Here is a 26,509-nt window from a genome sequence, read left to right as displayed (position 1 = left end):
TAATCTTTATTTTAAATCTCTCGTTTTATGTTTCAGGTTAGATGACGAAAAATTGGACCTCATCAATGTAAGTAGCTTAACATTAATATTCATAACAGGGAAATCAAATTAAAACAATTTCAAATACGATTTCTGTTAATTTATTGACAAATATTTATTTCACCGCGGATGCAGTTCTTACCTATATAAAGTACAATATATACATATAATATACACATATAAAGAAAAGGTACATTGAAATGTCTGTGTCATGATATGTTCAAACGTACGTAAGAAAAAAATTCCACGTAGTTTCAACAGCTATAAGAACTTCATAAACTCTGTGCACACGGTCTATAATATTTTTTATCTTCGCTCTTGCTCAATCTGGATTAATGTTGTTTAAGCAACGTAAAATGTTATACGTGCACATTTTCATGCTTTACTCTGCTAATTCAAACCATGTTGATAACTTTGTTACGTAAATCGTATTTCATGAAAAACGTTGTACTTTTATTATATCGACAACTATATGTTGCATATATGTATTCTTTTGTTTCTTATCGATTAAATATTTTTCTTTCGTGCGCCAACATTGTTCATATTCCGTCCGAATTGGAAGCGATTGCTGTCCGCTCAACTCACTGAACGTCGATCACACTTGCATTCGGTTTAATAAAGCAGACATTACCTTCCGCGTATTTAAAACGGAGAGTATTTTTTTAGAGAGTATTATCGACGCTATTTGAATTTTTTAATTTAGCGACGAGCAACCTGCTGCACACGCCCCATCAGAATTATCCGTGCGACCCATTTCAATTAACCGAAGTAAACTAATCATCCTGTACATCGCATGATATATAAATCGAAATAATTTCCTAAAAAGCGTGTGCTTTCAATTTAAATAACGTGATAAAGGCAACTGCACGGCACTTATTCTCCCTCGTTACCATTTTAATCAATCGCAAGCATATAAATGAATCTTGAAACCACCAAATTTTTATTTTCATTTCAAAAGAATTTAAACATTTGCCTAAAGTATCACTCAGTCACGCATAATAAACCATCGACCACTATAAGTATCTCAGAATTTTTCCAGATTTTTTAAAACCCAAACCAACAAAAAATCAGGCCAAAGAGCGACCTCCTCAATGAAAAACCACATTACCGCTGGAGGATTAACATTAATACTTGAAGAGAACAGAGTGGATTTAAAACAGTTATCATAACCTATCCCTTCTCTTTCTGATGTGTACATATTACGTATATATGTGACATGTGGGAGCTACAAATGGAGCGTAGCAAATGGACGCGTTTCTACACCGTATCAAACGTTGCCGGCGTCGTGGCAGTCTAATGCACCGCGTCGTGGGCACGGGGGTGTATGCGCCAAATAACCGGAAATTACCGGGCGCATTTCAATCAGAGCACCCGGCATGCTTCGAACACGCGGGGCCATCGTTTACTCCGCATAATAGTCGGTCGTATGATAATCTCGTAAATCGAGCCAGGGAGCAACCCCCTGAAAACCGATTGCTCCGTTCTCTGGCAAACTCTCTCTCTCTCTCTTTCTCTCTCTCTCTCTCTCTCTCTCTCTCTCTCTCTCTCTCTCCCATCCTTCCACCCCCTCCATTAACGACAACGATCGATCGTCAAACACGGCGAAAAGGCATGTTTGATATGTTCACTGTGTTTATGATCGTTTCTAATGCCGGTTATCCTCTTCAACTTTTACCACAATTAAATATTTCACTATCTGTTACGCCTAGAGTCACTGTTTAACCGTCTTCAATTTTATGTGCAATTTTGGAGAATCAAATTGTTGCATTTCATGTACATATACAGTTTCTATCCATATTATTACCTCAGTTTGACGAAAAGTAAATGAGGGGGCGGGGGGGGCAATTACAATTATGTCCCAGGAATGTAAAATGAAAAAAGGCAGTTCGATAATATGTATTCAATAAGACGTACTGCTAATTTTCTTTCTTATTTCTATAATTACTTTTGTGGGTAATTACAACTCTACAGAACTTCCCATTCAAGCATCCAATAATTACTCTTGAAATACTTCTGTATTGCGCGTACCTACTTAGCCGAAATGGAACGTTTAAGCATTCTCTGAATACTCTAAATAGTTGAGCTATATCGAACTCTCAGAGAGCTCTATCGTGTCTACACAAATAATAATTCCGTCATAACAATAAATATTAATAAAGTTTTGTTTTTTCCTTAAAGAAACAAATGAGAACTTAAAAGCCTATTCAATGCTTTTAATATTTTCTCTTTTGACATATTATGAACAATGTACAACACCAGTGAAACTTGTTAATTTTGTAATTTATCATCTCCTATTTCTTTAATTGCATTAGAACAATTTTCTCATGCGTTTAACCTTTTTCCTCGTTTTCTGTTTCCTGAAATGTTTAGTTTTATTTACGCACTATTATTACTTAAATATTCTACTTTTATCTGTTGTTTCTTATGCATTTCAAAATTTAACAATAAACTTTCAATATTGGGAAGCATTTGTACGCAGTTCAAAGTGTTCTGTTTGATATAAGGAAGATTAAACTGATTTTCAAAAAAGTTCGTTCCATCGATTGCTGTTCGTGCGAAGACTTCGATCGAGGTCGCGCCGTGACTTAACTCTTAACAGAAATCCGACCTGCAAAAGACATTCTTTCCTTCGTTCCTCGAAATATTCTCTTTGAGAACAAGAGAAGCGCGAGATGTATTCTTCTGTGCCGCCATTGGCCAAGTAATGGGAACATTTTTCCTGTTCTTTACGCTTTGGCTTTTGCCGTAAAAAACACCTGTCGTAAAACTTGTGCTTCTTGATTTGGATCTTCTGTCACAGCTTCCCTTGTATCAGTTTTCAGTAGCATACACTGTGATATTATATAATATATAATTCGGAAAAAATTGATTTAATTCGACTAACAACAACAGATTTTACTAAAATCAATTTCTTTACTTCAAGCAATTATTTTAGAAAATCAAGAAAATCAAAATGTTCGCTTAAATTTGCGCACTCCGTTTGTTTATCAAATATTCGCTGAGAAATAAATATTGTACGATCTTCTATAAAATACATGGCTTATTTAAATAAGAATATTACTGTCACGTGGTCGTAGTAACCAACTATTCTTCTCTGTTCTTGAAGCAAACATTCTTCAGTACCATTGAAAGAAATGATAAATCTCCACTAAATTATCCTCCATACCAATATATATATATATATATCGCCACGATGAATCTTCGACTACAGATTATTCTCCTTTGAATTGGCCGCCACCCGCTTAGTCGTCGGTTAGCTATCGAGATCGTAAATCGCGTGGCGCGAAGGGGTCGAAAGAAAGTCGATCTGGTCTAGAGCGGGCAGAGTTAGCGGGGCCACCGTGAAAGGAAGCAGCCAAAGTAGAAACAGTGTTCGCTGGTTCAGCCAGGATTCGTGCATCGCCAACCGCGGTTGATTTATTCAGAAAATTTCCACCGCGATACGACCGTGGCTCAGTCTTGCTACGTAAGTCGAATAATTGCCATCCGTCGGGAGTAAATGAATCTAATTGCATCTAAAATTTAAATAAGACCCGAGATTTGCATTTAATACCGGTATCTAACTGGCCGTGCGAAACTCGATAAGACAGGACCGATTTTTTTTCTTCTTACCTGCTCCCATTTTCCGTAGCCGCCAAACTGTTTCCCTAACGATCTGATTATTCCGCGATACGGCTGCGTTTCCACCTGGGCGTGCTACTTGTTTCGCGACGGCCGACGGCTTTCCCTAATATTAATTATTGGTATGTTCACTTCGATCGTTATTGTTAATAACGTCGAAACGGTATTTTGTATATCTCATTACGTATAACAATTAAATCTCCACTGCGATACGAAAATCGATAAATCTCGTTAAGTTAGTGGAGTACACAAAATAATTCAAAACGCATCTACTCTCCTTTTTCCTGTTTCTTTCAAAACGATGCAATGTTCGTTTCATAGAATTTCTCATACAACAAATGGTTTACGATCAACTCCAACCCCTCGAGTTAAACGAACCTACCCCATACACAAATATCAAAGGAACATGCTGGTACCATCAAAAAGAATGGTTCACGACTCGATACGTTATTTTTTTATTTTTTAGTATCGCGTAAGAATGTGTCCCCGTCGGTTCAGTAGGTGTATGAAAAAGGGTAAAAGGGTGGAACTGGTCGTAGCAGCGGAAAAGGCAACGAGCGCGCGTACGCGGGACGTTGATAAGGCCGCGAAAGTTACGCAATGTTGCGACGAAAGGGAACGGTGCCCGTTTCGTCTAGTGATAAAACGGAACTGAGGAGACGTGTAGAGACGACGCATGTGGTATTTATCTTGGATGAAAGGGTGGGCGGTAGGACTAACGAGGATAAAGGGTCGGCCTAATGGACAATGCGCTCTGAGATTCATGCCAGCGAGTAAGAAAAATTGGATTCGTTCCGTGGCTCTCCCGTCACGAAGAACTTGTAACGCAGCCTCATTGTTGATATTTAATCTTTTTACTGCTACAAAGTATGACATAACATGAGAACCCTTTTGTGGTGTTTTATACGCTATTTAAATTTTTAATTTAATGTTCGACTAGGACTCATAAATCAAACGATTTAAATTTGAACTGTTTCTCTTGTGTAATAAATTCTCGAAAAATTATTTATTATCATGCACATGTCGTCCGTGAAAACACTGTACATATTGTAAAATAAAGGAAAGTAATGCGTTCGATAATTACTGTGTGATTCGTTCAGTTTTCCTGCAAGGAATTTAACGGTAATTAAATTCGATAATTAATTACCTTTTGTTAACATTACGAGTTTTTATATAAAGATGTAGATTTTTTAAATAAATCACATCTTATTAGATAGCAGAAAACTATGAGATATGTTTTAACGCATACATTTATAGTATAACATATAATTACAGTTTGCCATTCGCTGGTTTTACGTATTCCACCATTAATAACCGAGTGCAAGAGAAATGCCAGAAATCACAAGAACAAAGACACTTAACTGGACGCATAGCGTTAGTCTAATTAATCGGTGTAGATTGAACGCGTGTTCACGTGTCCAATAGGCAACACCCGCGACTCGCCTACGATTCATTATACCCTCGATAAATTCTATCTTGACACATGACGGAAGGCGAGGTGCGCGTAACACGAATCGTTAATGTAGTTAACGAGCTGTGCCGTCCGCGATGCAATCGGTGAAAAATAATGAAAGACGACGAAAATTAAGCGTTCGCGCATCCAGGCCGTTCGAGGTGCCATTTGTTCGGGTTCGTTTTAATTATCAGACGCCAGTCATTAGGCTGATATTAATGAAGCACGCCCACTCGAACGTAGTGCCGGTCCATTCTCAACTGCACAATCAGCCAACGATCATTTGTTTAAAGCAATCGGAATTGATATCGGTCGTTCCTTCCTCCTGGATTTTCATTGTATCTTGTTAATTATTATGCCTTCAATACTTTTACCATAATCGTACTTGAGACTCACAGAGGTACTTGTGACTACACGAGTCGAATATTGTGCAACACACATTTGCACAGTTTCATTGCAAAGTTTCTAGTATTTGTTGTTAATTTAAGTTAATGTACTAGAGTAGCTGTTGAAAATGTGTTCAGGAAATTAAATTTTTATCGTATTGTGCTATTGTACAAACGCGAAAGCAATATTTGCCCGTGGTTCATGTTCAAAACCGTTTATTTTGAACAGAGGAACTCAATGTAAAAACTTTATTCTGGAATTCTTAACTTTTTTAGAAAGAAGAGAGGGAGATCATCCTCCCTATTGTACCATGATTGTTGGATTACTCTGTATTTTCTGGTATTAGGGAAGGTATTAATCACTTTCACCTTGCGAATCGATAGATTTCGTTATGGATTTTTATACGAACCCGCTTTGATTTATTGCTTCTCTTTCGATGCTATTGCTACACCTGAACCAATAACATTTCTTGCAAATTACGAATCGAACGTCGAAGAATGAATTTTACTTGAACACAAATTTGTATTTAGACCTCCTGAAAATTTCGATAAATTCTGAATCTTTGTAACGTCACTTAAATACCTTGAAAGGTTTTGAAAATGTTGCAAGTCTCGAGGATCTTGCACATCTTGAGAGTTTTGATCAATCTTGAACGCCTTGGCAGGTCTTGGAAGTCTTGACAGTCTTGATAGAACTTGAAATTCATGGGAATCCTTAAAGTTTCGATGAATCGCGCAAGTTTTGCAAGTCTTGAAAGTACTATTGCCTTCTGGAAGTCGTCTGTCAATCGTCAACCTTTGCGCGATGTTCATCCTTGATTGTTGGCGCTCATCCAACATTTATACAGAGTGGATTCGCTTTGACCCTGATAGCTCATCGAGACCTTCGGACCTGCCAAGAATTTTGAAGAACTTCGGAACCTTCGAAGACTAGCAATGCGTCGAAAAACCAAGATTCAAGAATTTTCAGCAGCTTTAAGTATCGAATTATGTTCGAATCGATTTTAATTTTTCTCTATCGTTCGATGCCCTTTACTACGAATGTCTCAAAAACTACGACAAATATCTATCACCGATTAAGTTATTAAAAAAAATCTTAGAATAGTGTACTTAACAACATGTATGAAAATCAACGTAATCGGATATGCCTGCACGAATGTAAATAATTATCGAAATTTTCATCTTAACAATAATAATTAATATATTTCTCATAGATGGAATGTATCATGAAATAATAATTAAAAAATATTATTTTGTCACTTCAAGGTTGATTAATAAATGCAATACATTCCAGTATACCACAGTTAATTTGTTATACGTTATAACCATTCGCGTTACAGAAAATTATGCTGTATAGTAATTTTTCTCGTATAACGACACTCGTATCGCCATATTAACATTAAACCAACCGGAGCGGTAAAATGACTACTGTTATAAAATTTAATCAAATTTAATAAATTTATTGCCCACGTTAAATTCTGTATTATTTATGATCAGCTCGGAAAGAACATAACATTTATTTGAAAAACGGTCATTTAAACTATGTTACCTGAATTCCAATAAACAAAAAAAGCTAGAATACCCCTTTTTTGGAAACGATGTTTTCATTAAATTAAAACCAAAAATTTAAATTTAGCATTAAAAATTTATTTAATTTATTAAATTTCGATACTTGGTATTGGCTACTCCCCTAGCTTAAAAAATATTTTAACTTTTTTTGTTCGTTGACCAATTTTTATGACATTGGTATCAATTTAAAGCTAATAATACCTAATAATTAAAAGTTAATATATTTTTTGTCCATTGCTGCACCATATGAATAAAAATTTATTTTATGTGCGTATCTGAAAGTTAAGTCGATTTATTTGCCCGTAAGTGTAGAAGAATCGCTTTGTAGGAAATTGCGTGATTTTGAAGTCCACTGTACATTACAACTCTATCCCGGCCGTATCCTCGGCCTTATCTTCTCCACGGTCTAATCTTACGTATAAATAAAATGAAACACGATTACAGTCAGTTCTCATATAGACCAGCAGTCTGAGCAAATAGCCACGCAAAAACGCGCCGCCCATGCATAGCCTCTAAGTGGAATAATGCGGGGTATTAATTGGGTACGAAGGGGTGAGCACGGAGGTACGCGTTTCATGGACGGGTTTAATTTAAACCGGCTCTACTCGAGGAAGCCTGACAACGAAAAAACCTGGCGGCTGTTCCGTTTGAATATCACGCGGACGGTATTATCGCTTGATGAAAAAAGAACAAAGGATATGGACTGGTGTAAGGGATTGTATTTATTCGAATCCGCTTTCGACGTGGTATATACATATAATAGATGAAACGAAGAAAGTAGAGTTTGGATAAATGTGGACGCAATTTAAATTCAAAGGACCGGTCGAGTTAAAGCGGGTGAAAGAAGAAATGCCGGAAATATGAAATAACGCAATTTTAACAGAAAGGAAATATGGTTAGTTAAACTGCGTGAAGCTTTTTGCGTAGTCTGTCTAGGTATTAACGGTGTGGATTCGTTCGACGGTAAACTGAATGAAATTAAATATCGAAGCTCCTTCTGAGTATTCAAGAGGTATATTCAGCGATCTGCTAATGGATACATCTGATTTTCTCGTTTCATTTTATTATGTAAAATTGAACGTCGACGCGTGAAACGAAATATCGGTTGACGAATTATTATCATATATTGTATATAGATTTGCATATGGATTTGTAAACGCCAGTAACACTTGACGAGTAACCACGAGATATCTAAAATTTATTTGTTTGCTTTATTTCAGAATACTATTTTACCCGAAGCGGTGCACTTTTGGGAGCGAGCACTCATGGTCCGTGAAACGAAAAGCACTATTAGATTGAGCAGGTAAATTTTAACTATTAGTTTACTTGAATATACGAATTATACTTATTTTCTGTTGTTATAATAAATTAAACTAACACTATTCAATTTTATATAAATTATAACTGACAAATAGTCTGTCCTAATTATTCTACAGTTTATAAAGTAACAAATTAACCGACATTAAAAGCTATACATCTGCGATACATTTCATTTCAATTATCGAAAACGTAACGTCAATTCAGTTGCAATTACAAATTGTTTACGAGATCGATTAAAAATTGATATATACGCGTGTATCATTTTGCATGCGTATCCGTGCACGGATATCATAGCTCTCTTTATTCGCGTAGCAACCAAACAGCTAAGGTAAAACTGTGAGTATGCATTGCGCGTATGAGCATTTGTGTTCGCGTTTGCCTAGCGACAACCCCGATTTATTGCGGTAGGCGTGAATGCGCCGATTCCAGAGATAGGTAGCTTTGGTGCTCACGAATGCAATTGGAAAATGGAGGTTCGACTGTTTTAACTTCTTAACCGGGTATGACGATATTTTTTGCTACACCAGAAAAATAATTTCAATAAGCATCCCGACTTTTTTATAAGTACATATAACTTGCCTGTTGTGCATTTGAATAATACAATCAACAGGTGAAAAACGATTTTCTTTTATTACTTCAGGTATGATAATATTACTTCTTAGTGAAAAGTTCCGATTGTCGAACGAAAGTTAATTCTCTGGTTAACAAGTTAATTATACATAGCCTAGGTATCTCTGCGATATTAGCATTGGTAGCGTTCCACACGTTCGTGAATCTTTCGTACATTCATCGTAACTGCCAATGTGTACTAAAATCGTGTACTTAACAATTACTCTAAAATTTATTCCTAATGTCCTGCTAACCAATTCAATTATTCAAGATTAATAACAGCAAATCGATTTATATTTAGAGTTTCAACTTGGTGTCATAAATAGTGATTAAAATATTTTATAAAATCATTTACAACCATTATATAATATTAAATATAATAAATAAATATTAAATCATTTTAAAAATTGACAAATTGATTACATTCGATACTTCAATGAAACAGTAAAGATACAGTGAATTCTTATTACAATGAAAGTATTATGACATCCCTTCTAATATTTTATGATCATTAACAACATAATAAATAAACTGTTATGCAATATTATTTAAATAAAAAATCTTAAACGTAATAAAAAATCATGATACTTTTTATCTTTAAATGGACGACTCGATTCATACTTAAAGAATATAACAAAATATCAACATTTTGTCGTCGTGTTGTAAATTGCATTAGTCAAATACCTTTTATACGAACCTGTTAATTCTGGATATAGCAATTAATAGGAATAAGAAGTTATTAGCGGTAGTAGAACGATAAAATCAGAGCAAAGGTTCACAGACAGACACGCATACACGTTATCACGCAGTACGTTTGCTTGTTATCAAGCCCTTTTTTCCCGTTACAGCTCGGGTGTATTTCAACCACAGCTATGCGAATAACCCAAATTTATGCAGCCACGTCCCCGCGTTAGCTAAATAGAGGGCACACGAAAAGGCACTAACTTGATGTTGAATCCGCGTACAGTCGTGTACTCGCATGCTATTCGCCATCTATAAACACCTGCTGCGTTTCTCGTTCATCTCAGTCTAGCTACGATATTTCGTTCCCGTGATTCCCAACAATGTTTCCGTACCAGTTACAATTTCTACATTTTCATCTAAACCAGGGGTTTTTAAACTTGCGCAGTCCGAGGACCTCCTCTAGAACAAAATTTTTCTTGCAGACCTTATTCCAATCCTAAACCCAATAACTAGTTAAGTAACAACAAAAACAAAGTTTTGATCATATAGGATGTTTATTAAATGAGTTATTTGAATAAAAACGGAAAGTTGAGATATGTAAAGTTAATGTCAAAATTGTTTCGTGCATTCTCGGCAATGACTACGCGAACCGGTCCGCGAAAGGGTCCGCGAATTATAGTTTAAGAATCGCTGATCTCTTGTTTTACGCAAAATAATAATTTATATTCGATCGTCTCTTCAAGCAAATGCGCTCTCCACAATTATGGAATTTAATGGAAAATTAAAGAGAAATATTAAAACGATATATTAAAATAAAATGGTTATTTTTTCTTCAAAATGAATACCGTCGCTTTATATTTATACAGATTATTCGAAACAATATTTCGTTACTGATACATCTTGATAAAGAAGCACGTAACTTATAAATCTCAATACTGTAAGGTGTAAATGATTTTATTGTGACTGAGTATCTGTGTAAACAAAATATGTAATTGGGAATATTCTCGAATATTCCAAAATTTATGCAAAAAAGTATATGTTTGCCTGTGAATGCTTAAGAAAACAAGAGAATACATGAATATGCGGGGGAGAAGAATCGAAATTGTTCGATTAGTGAATGTATAAACAGATATGTGTACAGAGTGTGAGTCAGAGTCAAATTTGAGTTTAAAGTTAGCTTTGAGTTTCACGAAACTTTACAATCCCACGATACGAACAACGTTTTTTCTACGATGTACAAGCATATATGTAAATATGGTGCAATAACTAATTTCAATGAACATTGTCGATGACACGAATCAAAGGGGATTTCCATAATTATTAGGCAGATAGCGAATCGTATCTACGCACAGTGACACGTGAATTTAACGGGAGACACGTCAAAGGATATTCGATTCAATTTCAACGAGGCGAGCAAAGAGTTAGACGGAGTATCGTTACACTAGAAACAGCGGATATGCATGTATGTACTTACGTATGTATAACGCTTATTGGCCGACTGTACACTGTGGTGTATAAATTTACGTGTTTTTTACCTAATGAAGTAATACATTGTACAGAGTGTAACCCTTTATTGTGATGTAAAGCTTTTACAATTACAATAACACCACAAGAAAGTGTTTCGCATAAACAATCACTGCCTACACAAACTACTAATTGTATTGTTCTATTATATTATTGCGTTATCATTTTATATGCTTACATGTCATATAAATATTATATTATAATATTATGCCTCTTGGACTATCTTTTATTTTGCAATATACTACACAGAGCGTCACTTAAAACTAGAAATTAAAATTGTTTATTGCTTTGAACGATACAGAAATAATCTAAAAATAAAAAAGTGTTTGGTTCAAAGGGGTAGATATTGTATCAAAGAGAGGCGATTTCCTTTTAGGATCGTATTTTCAGAATTTTCATGGCCATCTAAATATTCAAAGCAAAAATATAGATTTTTGCGTAAATTAAATCCTTTCATCATATTGCATAGAAATATTATTAAGACGAAGGGAGCGAAAAAATATATGTAAATCTGCGATATATTCGTGCATAAATATTTATCTATTTTTTAAGATGTTTATATTAGACGCATATTGTGCAATGATGGTGTTAATCAAACGAATTAAAAATGAACTGTCATCTACTAATGTTCTTACCCCACATACATATGTACTCGCGAAGAAAAACTAGTTCATCTGTTTCCACAATGTCTTTAATAATAATTACTCGCCACATGTTACATTCCACGTTTATCTACTCCGATAAACCCTACGTGTAATTTTAACGTAACTTAAATTAGCGTAACGCGAATTCTCGTTAAGCTAATGGTTTCAGCTTCGGTTACCGTCTCTTCCCCGAAGGAATTTAACTGAATCAATTTCAATATTTAACAGGAAGTTCAGGGTTAGAAGTTGTTAAACACTTGACTCGACGGAAACTATAAATAATTTCTGATACCAAGACATATTTATATGAATATAAATATAATTAATGCTTTTATTTATTCAATTTCACATAATTTACAATGTTTCAGCTACAATTATACTCTATCTCCCCGTACACCCCTATATCACTCTAAATATAACTAAATCTTCTCATTCTATAAACCCATTCATCGCTACTTCCGCTGAATATCTCGTATTAATTTGTATATATATGTATGGGAGTTTGAAATAAAAATAACATATATATATATATATGAATCCATCGAAAACTCTCTATTTTGTAATTCGGTACTCGTATCCCAGAGAATGCGAAAGCGCGGAAAGGAAGCCTCGAGTTGATCCTCACTTATGCATTTCCCGGTTCACCAGTTAAATCCAAGGTGCCACCAAGTCACGGATAACGAAATCCACGCGGCGAATCAATTTTGCACGAGCCTCCTGGGATTACCAATGACTTTTGACGTTCCGGTTGAGCCTCGACCGGACGCGAAAAGACGGGGATTCGAGTGTGGGGGTGCAGGCGAATTGGACGGATGGCTGGACGGGCTTCCGTGCCGCGGAACAGAATCCGTTGCATTATTCAACGGGAATGCGCGCGCGCGTAACACACGCCAGACAGAAGGGAAACGTTTCTTATTTTTGCAAACTCTGCTTGGTTCTCTGACACCGAGAATTTGTCCTGCCAACGCGTGCATGGAAATCTGTCCTAAGATCCGTACCAAGAAACGTAGTCGAAACGTAAATCAATTCTTTCCTTCGTGATTGCATTTCCACCTCTGAAACGTGAGAAAGGAAAGGAGCATGTGTTGTTGTTCACCGTTCGGTTAAAGATGACAAAGAATTTTTCAGAAAGTTAAGCTCCTTTTTTTTTTCATTTGTATGACACCATTGATCGGTGGCGGATTTTATCGTATATATTTGAATGATGCACGACAATCGAATGTGTCGTTCGAGTGAAGACAATGTGTGTACAGGCTGTACGAATTGATGTATGCAAATGTTACCTATATATCTGTATTTGGCATTAATTACTGTCGGTTGTGGCTTGTACACGGTTTCCAAGGAACGTCATTTGTCGTATAAGGAAGATGGACACGTGGTGCACAATATTGATCTGAAGCTTCCCAACAAGCTGTGTGACATTAGTTACTGACATCTAAGGTAGATGCTATTATCAATCTACGTCAATACGTTGGACGAATCTAGACACGTTTGTTGTCTAACGCGATGTAAAGTGAAATATGATATGCATTATATTATCAATACGCACAATGAAAGATATTTTGGGAATCCTACGTAGGTGAGGCTAGGGAATGATCGTCCGGTGTAACGAAATAAATAATTTATTTTAACAAGTAACAAGCTTAACTGGCTTGCTGAGAGCTACTTTCCCTTACATTGCGTCTATCCTCGCCCCCTCAATTTGGGGGAGGCACGTTCGCGGAAAACGTCCTTCTTAACCCTCGAAGACGAAGAGAAAGTTTGGAGTCAAACATATGTTTAATGTCTCCAGTCTCTTCGCTTTGAGGGTCAAGTATTCTCTTCCACCCTACGCTACAAGATGCAAGACGACTACGGTGGTCGTCACAATATCTTATATTTTATTACAATATGTTTGTTTAATACGACAAGTAAGCCGCTTTTTTTAAATGATATAAGTCCAGTTTTGAAAAAAATAAGTCAATGGTCGTTATAGTAGTAAAATATAGATACACCTTTTTTATATTTACACATTGAACGGAAAAGAAGTTTGGCTGTAAAATGCTAACAGAAAAATGTTATTTTTGAAAATGGTATAGGTCCATTAGTAATACAGAATAGCCGAAAAAACGATAGCTTGCTTTTATTTGCAATGAAACGAGAAAATATTGTTTGAAACAAATATCTAGAAGAGACAATATCAGACAGGGAAAAGGGGTATTAAAGGGATGAGCGGCACAAAATTTGTTTACAGAACCTGTACGTAAGGAAATGCGCCATTTAAAGTTATTCTTTTATTTGTAAAACGAGGAAGACCCAAAAATTTCAGCAAGATTACTATGTCGCCCCTGTATAAAACTTCAAGATCCATAACAAGAAAAAAATATGGCTATATAATGAGTTTATTGCCCTGCATACCTCCAATTTACTATGAATACTTAGGCTAAATGTAAAAGAAAAATAAGTTCAAAATATAAATGAATTCATGTCTCCATTTTAGTTATTATTTTTTAAATTAAAAAAACCATTTCAGAAAAGCTTAGTTCTATAAAAGTATAGAATAAATTTGCTTCTGTATGGATTATTTATACTTTATCATTATTGAAAGTGGTATAAATCTATTTGTAGCTAAAAAGATCGTTTTTTTCTTTAACACATTTATTAATTATTATTGCATAATCAAATTTTTACAGGTTTATTATGTTAAAAGAATCTCTCGAATTGATGAACGTTTGCCAACATTTTTAAATTGATTCAAACGCAAAACCTTAATTATCTCAATATAAGAAGAAATGAATTTGTACCACTTTCAAAAACAACGACTGAAATATGTAAATATTAAAAATTGCATCAAAATCATGTAAAATTGTAACGAAGCATATTATTCTTTTCTTCTGTATTTTTTTTTTTTAGTTAATAAATCTATTTAATAGATATCAATCTTATATACAATCGTATAAATATAACAAAATATATTATTTTAAAAAATTCTATCCATAATATCAATTGTTAAAACAGTGAATTATAGTAAAAATTCACGATGTTCCAGGCCGTTCGCTCTCTTAGGTACTCTAAAATCCATTAAGAATGAATGCACGCAGGCGCCGTTCGACCGCGATCACTGGATACCTGTTCAAACTTTTAATCGGATAGTTCCTTTCGTTTATTCCCTATCTTTTGGTTATTCCCTCTCATTTTACCTCTTATGCGTTTGCATATCTTTGGTCATTTTTGTATGCACAGCAGACTCTTTTCAGCATCAAATTACTCTCTCCGCACAAAAAATTACGGTTAATTCAACGATTAAAGATATCGAAGAGCTTCAAACATTTCCAGAAAAGCCGACGGCGGAGTACGATATTCAATCTTCACAGAAAAAATTTTACGTTTTTAACTAAAATACCCACATTTAGCAATTATTAATTTTAACGATATTTCAAATATTTCAGTACGCGACTATACATGCTTCACATTTTATATATTTCCATTATTTTACGTAGGATTTTATTAATCTAAAGTGACATTCTCTTTCGTTTCTTGTAAAAATCTCGATATTAGCAAGCAATCTCAGTCGTGTGCAGTCATCAAGAGTCTACTGTACGTTAAAGCTAGCCTTTGTCCCGCGTTTCGACAAAACATGAATTATTTAAAATCAGTCGATTTTCGACGTTCACATAACCGAATAATATCGACTAGCGAGAAAGGGATGAATAGCCGCAGCGCGAAATGAAAGTACTCCCGCTTTCAGACACATTGGATCAGCATTTAGGAAAGTAACAAAAATAAGTGACCGGTCCGTAGTACGGCCATACCTGCCATACGGTTTTCTTTTATCGAGTCGACCAGATCCAATAGGGATTACAAAGACTGGATGGAATTGTAGAACGGGATAAGATGGCGTCGTCTCTCCCAGGATTTTCTCACATTCTCTTCCTCCGATTCATAAATATCCTCCGGCTATAATACCTCGCTGAAAAGGCTCCCATGAGTATCCGTACGATATTCACTATCGAAACAGCTTCTTCCTCCGATGTCTACGGCCCTCTATGCTGTTCGCGAATCCGTCCCTGCCATCGGACATGTGAGAAAAGTTCGCATTGTCGCGGTTGGTAAACTTATATCTACCAAGATTCGGCTGGACTTAGTCACGCTGCCTTTTCTTCTTCTGAAGAGTCTACTTTCTTCTTACTGTAAACTGCCGATGAAAATTCCGTGCGCTTCACGATATCTCTTTATAATATGTTCGGATAAGCATGTGTGACCATAAAATTTCATTTCGATATGATTCAAATTTAAAGAAAATCCTAAGATACTAACTAACTGAACTTCTGCTTCGATTCTTAGAATAATTTTAACAAATTATTGATATGGTGTCTCCTATGTCTGGTTCTCACCGACGTCCTGAGGTAAAACCACCTAATACCACCCTCTGTGTTTATACTTCCTAAATTATTCCTTTCAAATTCTCTTAAATAAATTATTATCAATTTTTCTATCGTTTATATCGCAGCTGTACCTCTACAATTTATAATCCAAATAATAAAAGCCACTTTGTGTCTCGTCACGTAACGAGGCAGGCTTGTAACATGACCTGTACCTCGGCCGTGCTCCGAATGTTCAATGGAAGCAACATTTTGCACGTCGTTGGATTTCTATCGTTTTTGATTCTCACCTTGCGAAGGACCTACGTAACAGCGATTACGGTCTTCTGTGGTCGCACCCTTACGAACGTGACCATCGCCATTTTCTATCTACAATCGCTACTATCTGTACTCTCATTAAACGCCATTATCTTCCTTCTTTGTACTCGGCTATCTAGTGCATACAACGCGTTGTCCGTTTTTGTAACAATCATCGTTACGGTCTTCCTACTGTTTCACCGATCTGCTGCACGATTCTCGTACCTCTGTTTGCGAAATCATTTGTGTAACCAGGCAGGTAGAATTCTGCACTTAAGATCCAAACTAATTCGAGTTCATTTTTGTTGCGTATTAGAAGGAAGATCTACCGTTTAAAAATTAAGGTTTATTGAAATGTAGAATATGTAGAAAGCATTGAATACGTTCTTCTTTATTAGAATCGGTTCAGGGAATTAGTAGCAGATTTTCCATTATCTTTTAAGTCCACTCAGTTGTGTACATTAGCTTAGGAAAATGAGAGGAGAGCAGCATGATGTGTCGACTTATTAGTCGCAATGCAAATGTTCCATAAATTTTTAGACTAATCAAAGGAAGAGGACGCAGCGTCCGACGAACTTATGGTAATGCAGAAAGTGTGTCGCTGCAACAAACTCGCCGTCCTCGGCATCACGCGACCCGTGTAAGCACGCCTCGAGTAGCGTGCTTTCAACGTGCTTCGGATTCCTTTAAGTTTATTCGCCGAACGAGAAAGTTCTTTGATATCCCCTATCGGTGACTTCACTCATACCGTCGTCGAAGAAAATATTTTTCAACTTTTCAACATCTGTCTGCTTTCGAGGAGGTTCGTCGGAGGTAAATTTGACCAGTATTTGGTTTGCATTCGTTGCTCTGAAACCTACAATTCAGTTCTTAATAATTCATGGTTATTTCTCAGCTGGCATACATCTTGACATAATGCATTACAATAAGAAATAGTTCCATTTTTTTAAATGTGACAGTACGTATGCTTGAAAAATAGCATAAAATTAAAATACACAGGGATCGAGTAAAAGTAAAATTAGTAAGAAATTCAAAATGATATAGGCAGATTAGTTGATAAAATCTGTGATTTTATCAAAAAATTACGAAATATTTTATAAGAAAAATTAGAAATGTCGTCTAAAAATTGCTTAAATATCCATGTATGTGAAAAATAATAACAGCAATGTGTAAAAACTATAATAGGTAGCGCTGTAACGTTATTACACCGCGTTGTGCCAAGACTTAACGATACTTAATCCCTTAATCTCATCAGCCAATCCCCGAAATCAATTTACATAATCTTCGATTAGTCCGAGAAATTTTCACGTCCAAGGAATTTGTCGTTTAAATTATTGGGATCGCAAAACTAGCCCTCCGTTGCTCCCACTTTTATACGACCTCCCGTCACGCGCACCCTCTTTCATTATCGGTCCTGCGTCCCCTTCCTTCCTCGTTTCTGAAAATCTGCCAACGCCATAAGTGCCATCAAAAGGGAGATGCCTTTAAATTTCGTCGAATTTACGATCTCGATAACGTTTCGGAACGACGCGACGGGTATTAAAATTGAACACCCCATTAGCCCATAAGGGATGTGCAGGGGGTGGATGGGACACTGGTGCGACTCTCCGTAAATATTTAACCGGTTACCACGGGCAATTTACCGCTCCCTTACGAAATCCACCGTTTCCCATTTTCTTCGTCGCGCGGGTTATCGCCAGAACGAGAAGGGAGTGCAGAAGGCTTGGACCGTCTTTCTATCGCTGACATCAGGCACATTCGTGTCGCGATAAGATCTTGCAATTTCAGAAGCTTCGAAGAGCTGCTGATATCGGTACACGGTTGTACGAGGAAATTACACGCATTTTTCTTCCTCTCCCCGAGGGAGGGGAGCTCCAAAGCAAATTTCTTTTCGAAACGGCGCTCTACCTGAATTTTGATCATCTTCCACGTGCACCTTAAGTGAAATCGTTTTGTCAAATTTCTAACAGCATTATTCAAATACAAGTTGAACGTACACGTGAATGAGAAATTCACCGCCCTAGCAAGGAAATAGGTTAAATCATTTTCCTGTTCGCCTTCGAGCTACAACGATTGAACATTTCTCTGTGTTTAAATTTAAATCTAACACGAATATTAATCTCGTCTAGTTACATTTGATATTCCATTTTGAATATCTACAATTTATCGAATCGTACGTAAAAAGGATGAAAGAAGTTGGTTTTTCGTGCAGAAATAACATGAAATTCTAGTGAATACATTATAGTTATAGGTGAAAGAACGTGCATTTCCAGTAAATTCTTTTCCTATATATTTATATATCGTATTATAAAATTTTAAACAGCAAGAGGAAATGGCATCTCCCTACATGTCTTCCAATGCACTTCGATCTTGCGCGTTTACGTAACAAAAGTGCACTTACACTTTACGTGTTCGGTTTTTCCCAAGAGTCCTCTTCGTTCTTGGTTCCATCGTACTATTATCATCCATTCATATAGTACGAATGTATCCATTGCATAAAGATATATACATAAATTGATATCGTCGAAATTATCGTCGTGCCAGATCTCTGTCCCCGCATCGATCTCGTTTCAACCCTTCAACGTAATATTCAACGTTCAATGAAATATAGAAAAAATACAATATTTTTATTTCAGAAAGAGAGATGCGAGTGGATCATGAAAATAAAAATTTATCGATGAGACAAATGATTTGAAATAATTAATCGAATCGATCAAGTAAAGAGATTGAATCCTTGACTTTGATTGCGTAACTTTGTATTCGTGAAAAATGTTGCTCTGCATTTTCGAGTTCATTTCTAATGTCGAATAACCTCCTGTCGAGCGTGCTATTCGTATTATACAATATTTATTTGCCACTTAACCAAGTGCATTCATCGAGTGTTCAAACTCGATATCATCGAAAACTCGGTCTTGAATGGAAAAACGTTACTCCACATTTTCGTTTTATTTTTTTTACGCAAATTCACCGCAATTCTGGTTGTACCATCGAATTGGAAATATACTGCGTGTAATAAGAGATACATCATCGTACTATAAAACGGTAATTTTTAACAAAATTCCCTCGTATGGTTATAGGAATAAATATTCTAAGAATGTTACACGCGTGTTTTATTCTTTAACTGTTTTAAATATAATCGTATGTTGAAAATATCACCGATAAATATTATATTCGCAAACACAAATATTGCGTGATATATATTTGAAAAGTACATCTTTAATTATTCTTTATTAATATACTCTGCGACATGTACATATTTCACCAACTCTTTATTCCTTCATTAAATTTACAAATTTTCTGTTTTAGGAAATGTGAAAGTAGTCAAGTCTTCGTTAAAGATCACCACACCCACTGTATAGATACCTGTCGTCCTACCACTATGTGTGGCGAAGTAGTCGTCCCTGAAGATCATCTTGACGTAAGAGAATAATTAATAACTTTACTAATTGTTATTGTTGCGCGCATCGTTAACGAGAATTATACAGTTACATAGTAAACAAGGATATTCAGTTAAGAATCAATGTCTTGACAATTACTGATGCTACATTTATTATCTATTTTATTAATTTATCCGCCCTCTTTAAGTGACCGACAGACTTAACGATACTGGCGTACAAGTATGGTAACAACTAAAAGCTCATTTTCTTTCGATATCGAGACATTTTAATCCCTTCGCTACCAATCGTGCGTATACTCGTAATTGATGTTTTTGCACGTAATTACCTATGACAAAGTACATATGTCCGCAAAAAAAAAAAATAACAGAGCTTAGATAAACGCAAGAATTGAAAACGGAAAGTGGCAATACCAATACAATTACAACATTTTATATTGCCAACGAATGGTTGAAGATATACCATCGCACGGTTATTACAGTCCACTTAGAAAACACGTTTCGCAAGCGTTACAACTCGCTTCACCAGGGCTCAAATGACCTGTTGAAAAGATCTGGTCGGATCAAATACCTTAAATATCTTATCAAATATCAGCGTGTCATTCGAACCCGACGAAGTCACTTACAATCCTTACGAAATGTTCTGGAACATTCATTCAAAAACATACGTCTTGCGCCTATAAATTTCGACAAAAAAACAGTCACACACCTCGGCATTAGAAATAATGAATTAAACGCAAAATGTTCAGCAATATATTTGAAAAATAGTGAATTGAACAATTACAAAAATTTAAGAGATATTTTGAATAATCCATAAAAGATGTGAATGAATTTGGTAATAATATATTAAAAATACTGTCGGAAATTTAAAACGTTGAATTAATGACTAGGTTTGCAGAACGTGTAACGCCACGGGGCACAATTGCGGTATAGCGGAAGGGAGCAAGGCAGGTCCTGGCATAGACGGTGCTGATTTTGTCTTCTACGTGTCCGCGATGCAAACCGAAAGATGCCACGAAGGACTAACGGTGGCTTATGCTGCGCACTGCCAACAAGAAGCAGCATTGGACAGGTCGGTTCGTTGATGCAATTATACGCTGTTTCAGAGAGCAAATTCTGGCGCAGTCGAGTAAATACAAAGTGATATAAATTACAACAATTTCATTTTCTCCGATTAATCACGAATAATTTCCCATTCATTTGCGTCTCGATTCGAACGCAATGAAAACGGAATTCGATATTTCGCCAGGCCAATAGCGGGTCACGCGAATCTCTGCCCAAAAAGCATCAGCACGAAACCGCAGGAGCTAGAAACTTTGCTAAGCACCGTAAAACATGAGATATTACACGCTCTGGGGTTTTCCGTAAGTTTGTACGCGTTCTATCGAGATGAGAACGGCGAGCCTAGAACTCCGAGACGCAGCGATACTGGAAAACCGCTACTGAACGAGAAGTAAGTGATACCTTCGCACACTCTCTTAGTGTAATTGATTAACCATTTATTTTTGTTACTTTCGATTTTAGAAATTTTTTATATTCTCACAGACAAAATAGCGATAATTAATTCTCTTTTATTGCACAATACGTGTAAATTATTATTGTTGCACGGTATATACCGATGAATTCTACTGCGTTTATTTATAAGTATTTCACCTCGTAGAAAATAAAGTGAAATTGTAATTTGTGAATAGATATTGTGCAGAGAAGATAGAGACCGGTATTTGCTACTTTTACACGTTGCGTTGCGGAAAATCTTCGTCTTGAATGTCTAATAATAAAACCTGAAATAAAAGTGCTAGTCCATATTTGGACCTTCCCCTTTATACATTTGAAACGTAATAACTAATTTCAAGCAATTAGACAATTAAACGATATGCCTAACTTAATCTCTTTCTCACGAAGTTCTCAGTTATCTTAAAATGTTTAAAAATCTCAGACAGCTCGTTAAATTTCAAGAAAAACAAAGATACGTTACAATAATTATGAAACTAGCTGTACATATGTACACAGAGTGAACAAATCGTTTCACGTAACTCTGATTTGCAAGGAAAAACACCGATGACGTCCCTCAACCTCCGTTTTTCCGAGTTTTTTCCCTTATTTTCGAACTCGCACGCGTAAAGCTAGAATACATCCACCTTTGAAATTGGAAAATCATGAACAATTTTAATCCTATCCGAATCGACGGAGCGTAACGAACCAGGTTCCGACGTTGACAGACGGGCACATTACTTGCCACCCCTGCATACCTCTCACCCACGCGTCGTTCCTCTTACACCGACTTGGTAGCGTAGCAGCCATTCTTGTTCTACCCTTGCCACGTTTCGGTTCCCACCTTGCAGTGTCCGTAATTCGTCTGATTGTCAGCTTCCAGTTTTTGAACCCCCTTCCTATTTGACGAACTTACACGGGAATCTTCTTAAGCTTCGCATCTGCGATGACTCGCGCTACGATATACAATCGAAATTCAATAGAAATCTACATACAGTTCCCCAGTTATTTCGCATATTCAGAAAAAAAGAACTATTGCTTTCGGATATTTTGTAAACACAATAAATTTATTTATTTGAAGTAAGTTATTTATTAGCCATCGTAATTAAGTATCTACTGACTTCTGTAAAATAAGTGGTTTATTAATACTCTTTCTTCAAAATGGAAGCCTTCCTTAAAATTACTCCTCTTGTGTTTTCAAAACTGAACAAGAGATAGTGATAAAAAATCGTGCGAGTACGTAACGTTTGCATCGCGTCGGAAGGATATTAGGACATTAGGCGTACTTAAGTTTCGAAATCGTCGTTGCATCATTCGTTTCAATTAAAGAAAGAAACACCAGTAGCAATAGCAACGTGGCAAATAGGGGAAGCACCGATAACACCTGTCGCTGGTTACACGTAGATTACAAACGTATCAGTGGAGCGAGAACACGATCAAGACCATAGTCAGACCGTACTGGCAAGTGCACGATGGCTATGTGAGAAGGTCGATGCAAATGATAGTCACGCCCAGGGTTCGTGCCGAAGTTCAGGCTCACTTCAACTGCCCGGAACTAGAGGGTGCGGAATTGGAAGACCAGGGTGAGGACGGCACAGCGCTTACACATTGGGAGAAACGAGTGTTTGAGGTAAATCGACAAGCGATGCCTTACATATTATGTAATAAATAAAAATCTGTATTTTAATACCAATACATGTATAGTAGAACATGTAATTTCAAATTCGTACGCACTTGACACTTGCAATTACCGTATCTCTTTATTTATTGCTCGTGAGAAATCTCGAGTGCAAATAATAAACGAGAGGCGAGGGAATCTTCGTAGTTTTTGCTTTCTCTGAAAAACATGGGAAATAAATTTTCATGTCTACTACGACCATCACTTCTCCTCGTATCTTTCAAACGCAACATCGAAACATAAATATTACTTAACGTTCTTCACTTACTGGTACATCGTTTTTCCTTCCAAACCCTTGAAATGATTCTTATGTTATACATGCCGGAGATATTCCGCCAGAAACATCTTCGTTATTTCGAAAGGATATCTCGGATATTTTTACGGAATTTTTGTGCAGAAGAGTCGACATATAATATGTCGTAGTAAATGCGTCGAAGGCGGAGAATTTTTGGTTGGTTCAGTTTCATCCCTTATTTAGAACTTGTATATACGTTATACGATGATACACTTCTTTAAGTTAGTCATACAGTTCTGTAAAATATATACCAGTGGAATTTTTGTTGTTTTAGAACGAGGCAATGACAGGGACACATACTCAAAATCCAGTTTATTCGAGAATAACGTTGGCTCTTATGGAAGACACTGGATGGTACAGTGCTAATTATTCGATGGCTCAGGAGTTGGGTTGGGGCAGAAATCTTGGCTGCGATTTCTCGATGAAGTCGTGCAAGGAATGGATATCATCGAAATCGTCCAGACTGTCGTACGTACTTTTTAAATTTATATATCGTCGTTTCGAAATATATTTCTCCGGATTTATGGTAAAAGCATGGAGACATTGTACTTAGCAATGAGAATTTTACATAGATTTTATAATTTATAAATATAATAGTACATTTTGCTGTAATTTAGAAATTTGTTTAGCATTTATCTGACTCGTTATAATTCTTTTGTTGGAACGTAGAGCACGGAAATAAGTAAGCATGTTGTACGGTATCTAATTTATTACAAGATGTTAAATACTTTTAAAATAATGAAGTATTATTTAATTTCAGAGGAAAATCTATTCATCCTTTCTGTAACAAAGTTAAACAAGACCCGTTGCAGACCGAATGTACCGATGATAGAAGTTCAGTAGCGCTTTGCAATTTAATTAAGTACCAGCAACCATTGCCTAAACAGTATCAGGTATTGTTTTAATTTATTTAATATGCGATACAATACTAGTATGCTCATTTTAAGTCAACAAAATAAAAGTTATTAATCTACATGAGTTTTTATTCCATAGAACTTCGATTCTATTCCTCACGTACCATTTGGAGAAGAACAGTATTATGGTGGTTCAGTATCTCTGGCAGATTACTGTCCGTACATACAGGAATTTACATGGAGAGCCCGAAATATTGTAGTTAGAGGCTCTCACTGTCTGTACGAAGAAAACAATCCTCGTAAGTTTATTCTAAATAATAACAATAATTGAAGTGAATTAAACTGAAATTATACAAAGTAAAGATACGCTTTTTTGTGCAATCAGTAATTTACGAATATATTTATCATTTGTCTATGATAAATTCGTTTTTCATTTTTTTGTGATGCAACTAATATTTTATGTAAGTAACAAATATGCACAACATACGAATTACACAATTCCATTAATTGTCTGAATTTTTCTACAGATCCAGACAAAAACTTTGCTTTAGAAATGTATGGTGCACATTCGAGATGTTTTGACCATACAAATCAAATGTGGGAAGAAAGGACTTGTAAACAAGCTCGACAATGGCAACATTGGGGTTCCGGATGTTACCAGTACAAATGCGAAGCTGGTAGATTACACATAATGGTCAGTGCCTGAAAACATTATTTTATTTCATGCATGTACTCAATGTCTCACAAAATATGTGATTAAACGTATATTGCTTTACAGGTTGCAAATTATACGTATACATGTTATCATGCTGGTCAAGAAATTGCTATTAGAATAATGCAAAATGATTGGCTTCATAAAGGTGCTCTAATTTGCCCTCCTTGCCGAGATATTTGCCAGGTTAGAATTCATATTATATTCCATTAATGTTACATAAAAAAGAATTGATTATAATTTACTGTATATTTATATTTTTGTGGACAAATTAGAATTTTACAATTACAGTTATTATTTTTATTATTTTTATTAAAATTGAATATTTAGGAAGATATTTTACATTTACTTAAACTATATACAGATAATTATTCCATTAAAGTATTGTGTGCATATGAATTCTGTTAAGTTTCACTAATTAAGGTTGTAGTCGGGGATGGAATTGCTCATTTATTTTTTCATAGGCGGAACTAAAAGAAAGGAATGAACATTGTAAGCCAGGAGATGAACATCCACCTGCCACATATTATCACAGAGACAATTTATACTGTGCATCTGCTGGAACATTTACGAACTTATCACCACTTTTTGTTTTGTGTTATTTCTTTGTTTTTAGATGATGTGTACTCGTACCTAGGTAATATTCTTATCAGTATCGAAACTAGGTCGACGAGTTGTAACATACAATCGAAATGTCGTTTAAAGATGCTTCCTAACTATGTAACATGAAGTGTTCATTGGACGACAAAAGGTATGTTTGGAACCAAGTAATAGTTTCATAACAAGAATATCAACCGAGGTGACAATTCTATTTTAATAGTTTATTGTAAAAGAAAAAAAATATTTCTCCTCAATAATTTTTACATTACTAAATGTATAAAAGATACATAAAATGCGAATCTAGAGATTTTAAATGCATAAGATATTAATGTTCACTATATTTCGTGTTTTGCATTCATGGCAAAACATATTTAGAATCGCTATAATGAATTTGACAAGGCATCCATTCAAGTGCCAATAGTAATGAATATATAAAGGTTGATCTATTTTAATGTATCTGTTTATCCTGGAAAATATGTTGAATTGAAATGCAAATGAACGAATTTAGAAGAAATATTCTTCTTGGTTAAATTAATTCAAAATTGCATAGTTTGGAATAAAAAATATATATTTTTTTCATATAGTAAAGAATGATATAATAAAGTTAGACTAATTATAACAGAGTTAAGGTACAACATGTGTAAAATTATCAGTAAGTAGTATGTATTTGAAGTGATCTTTCAAGACCATTGCTTCATTTTTGAGTGGTATCAAGTAACTCTTTTCAAGGTTTAAATACACTTCAATAATTGCCTTATGCATTGATAGGTAAAGAAGGAATACTTTGCATATATAAGTCTTTTATCCTAAAATGAGGTACAAAATATTAAATACAAGGAGAAATAAAATCAGTCAATTCGTCTTTTGTTATAATTGTTCCTATGCACAATTATTACTGTGGGATTATTCTAAAGCTTATATTCACTTTATGTAATGTTTGGAGTGCAAATTATGTAACATGAAAACAGGATGAATTTT

At 35.5% G+C, this 26,509-nt stretch overlaps 1 protein-coding gene across 1 annotated transcript in view; it reads left to right on the top strand.

Moving 5' to 3' along the window:
* The window catches only part of Invadolysin (leishmanolysin-like peptidase, invadolysin), a 188,405-nt gene extending 162,146 nt beyond the window's left edge, over window positions 1–26,259 (top strand). Inside the window, exons 4-15 of the mRNA XM_076895050.1 lie at window positions 37–67; window positions 8,289–8,371; window positions 19,814–19,925; window positions 20,792–20,973; window positions 21,151–21,354; window positions 22,797–23,022; window positions 23,640–23,833; window positions 24,126–24,258; window positions 24,359–24,518; window positions 24,747–24,913; window positions 24,998–25,117; window positions 25,396–26,259. Of these exons, the coding sequence (XP_076751165.1) occupies window positions 37–67; window positions 8,289–8,371; window positions 19,814–19,925; window positions 20,792–20,973; window positions 21,151–21,354; window positions 22,797–23,022; window positions 23,640–23,833; window positions 24,126–24,258; window positions 24,359–24,518; window positions 24,747–24,913; window positions 24,998–25,117; window positions 25,396–25,551 (1,768 nt within the window). The 3' untranslated portion in view covers window positions 25,552–26,259. The remainder of the gene's footprint in view (window positions 1–36; window positions 68–8,288; window positions 8,372–19,813; window positions 19,926–20,791; window positions 20,974–21,150; window positions 21,355–22,796; window positions 23,023–23,639; window positions 23,834–24,125; window positions 24,259–24,358; window positions 24,519–24,746; window positions 24,914–24,997; window positions 25,118–25,395) is intronic.
* The last annotated feature ends 250 nt before the right edge of the window (window positions 26,260–26,509 follow it).

This window comes from Xylocopa sonorina, chromosome 5 (genome assembly GCF_050948175.1).
Source record: "Xylocopa sonorina isolate GNS202 chromosome 5, iyXylSono1_principal, whole genome shotgun sequence".
Lineage (NCBI taxonomy): Eukaryota > Metazoa > Arthropoda > Insecta > Hymenoptera > Apidae > Xylocopa > Xylocopa sonorina.
Note: the sequence above shows the minus strand (reverse complement) of the source record. Positions and strands in the feature narration are given on the sequence as shown.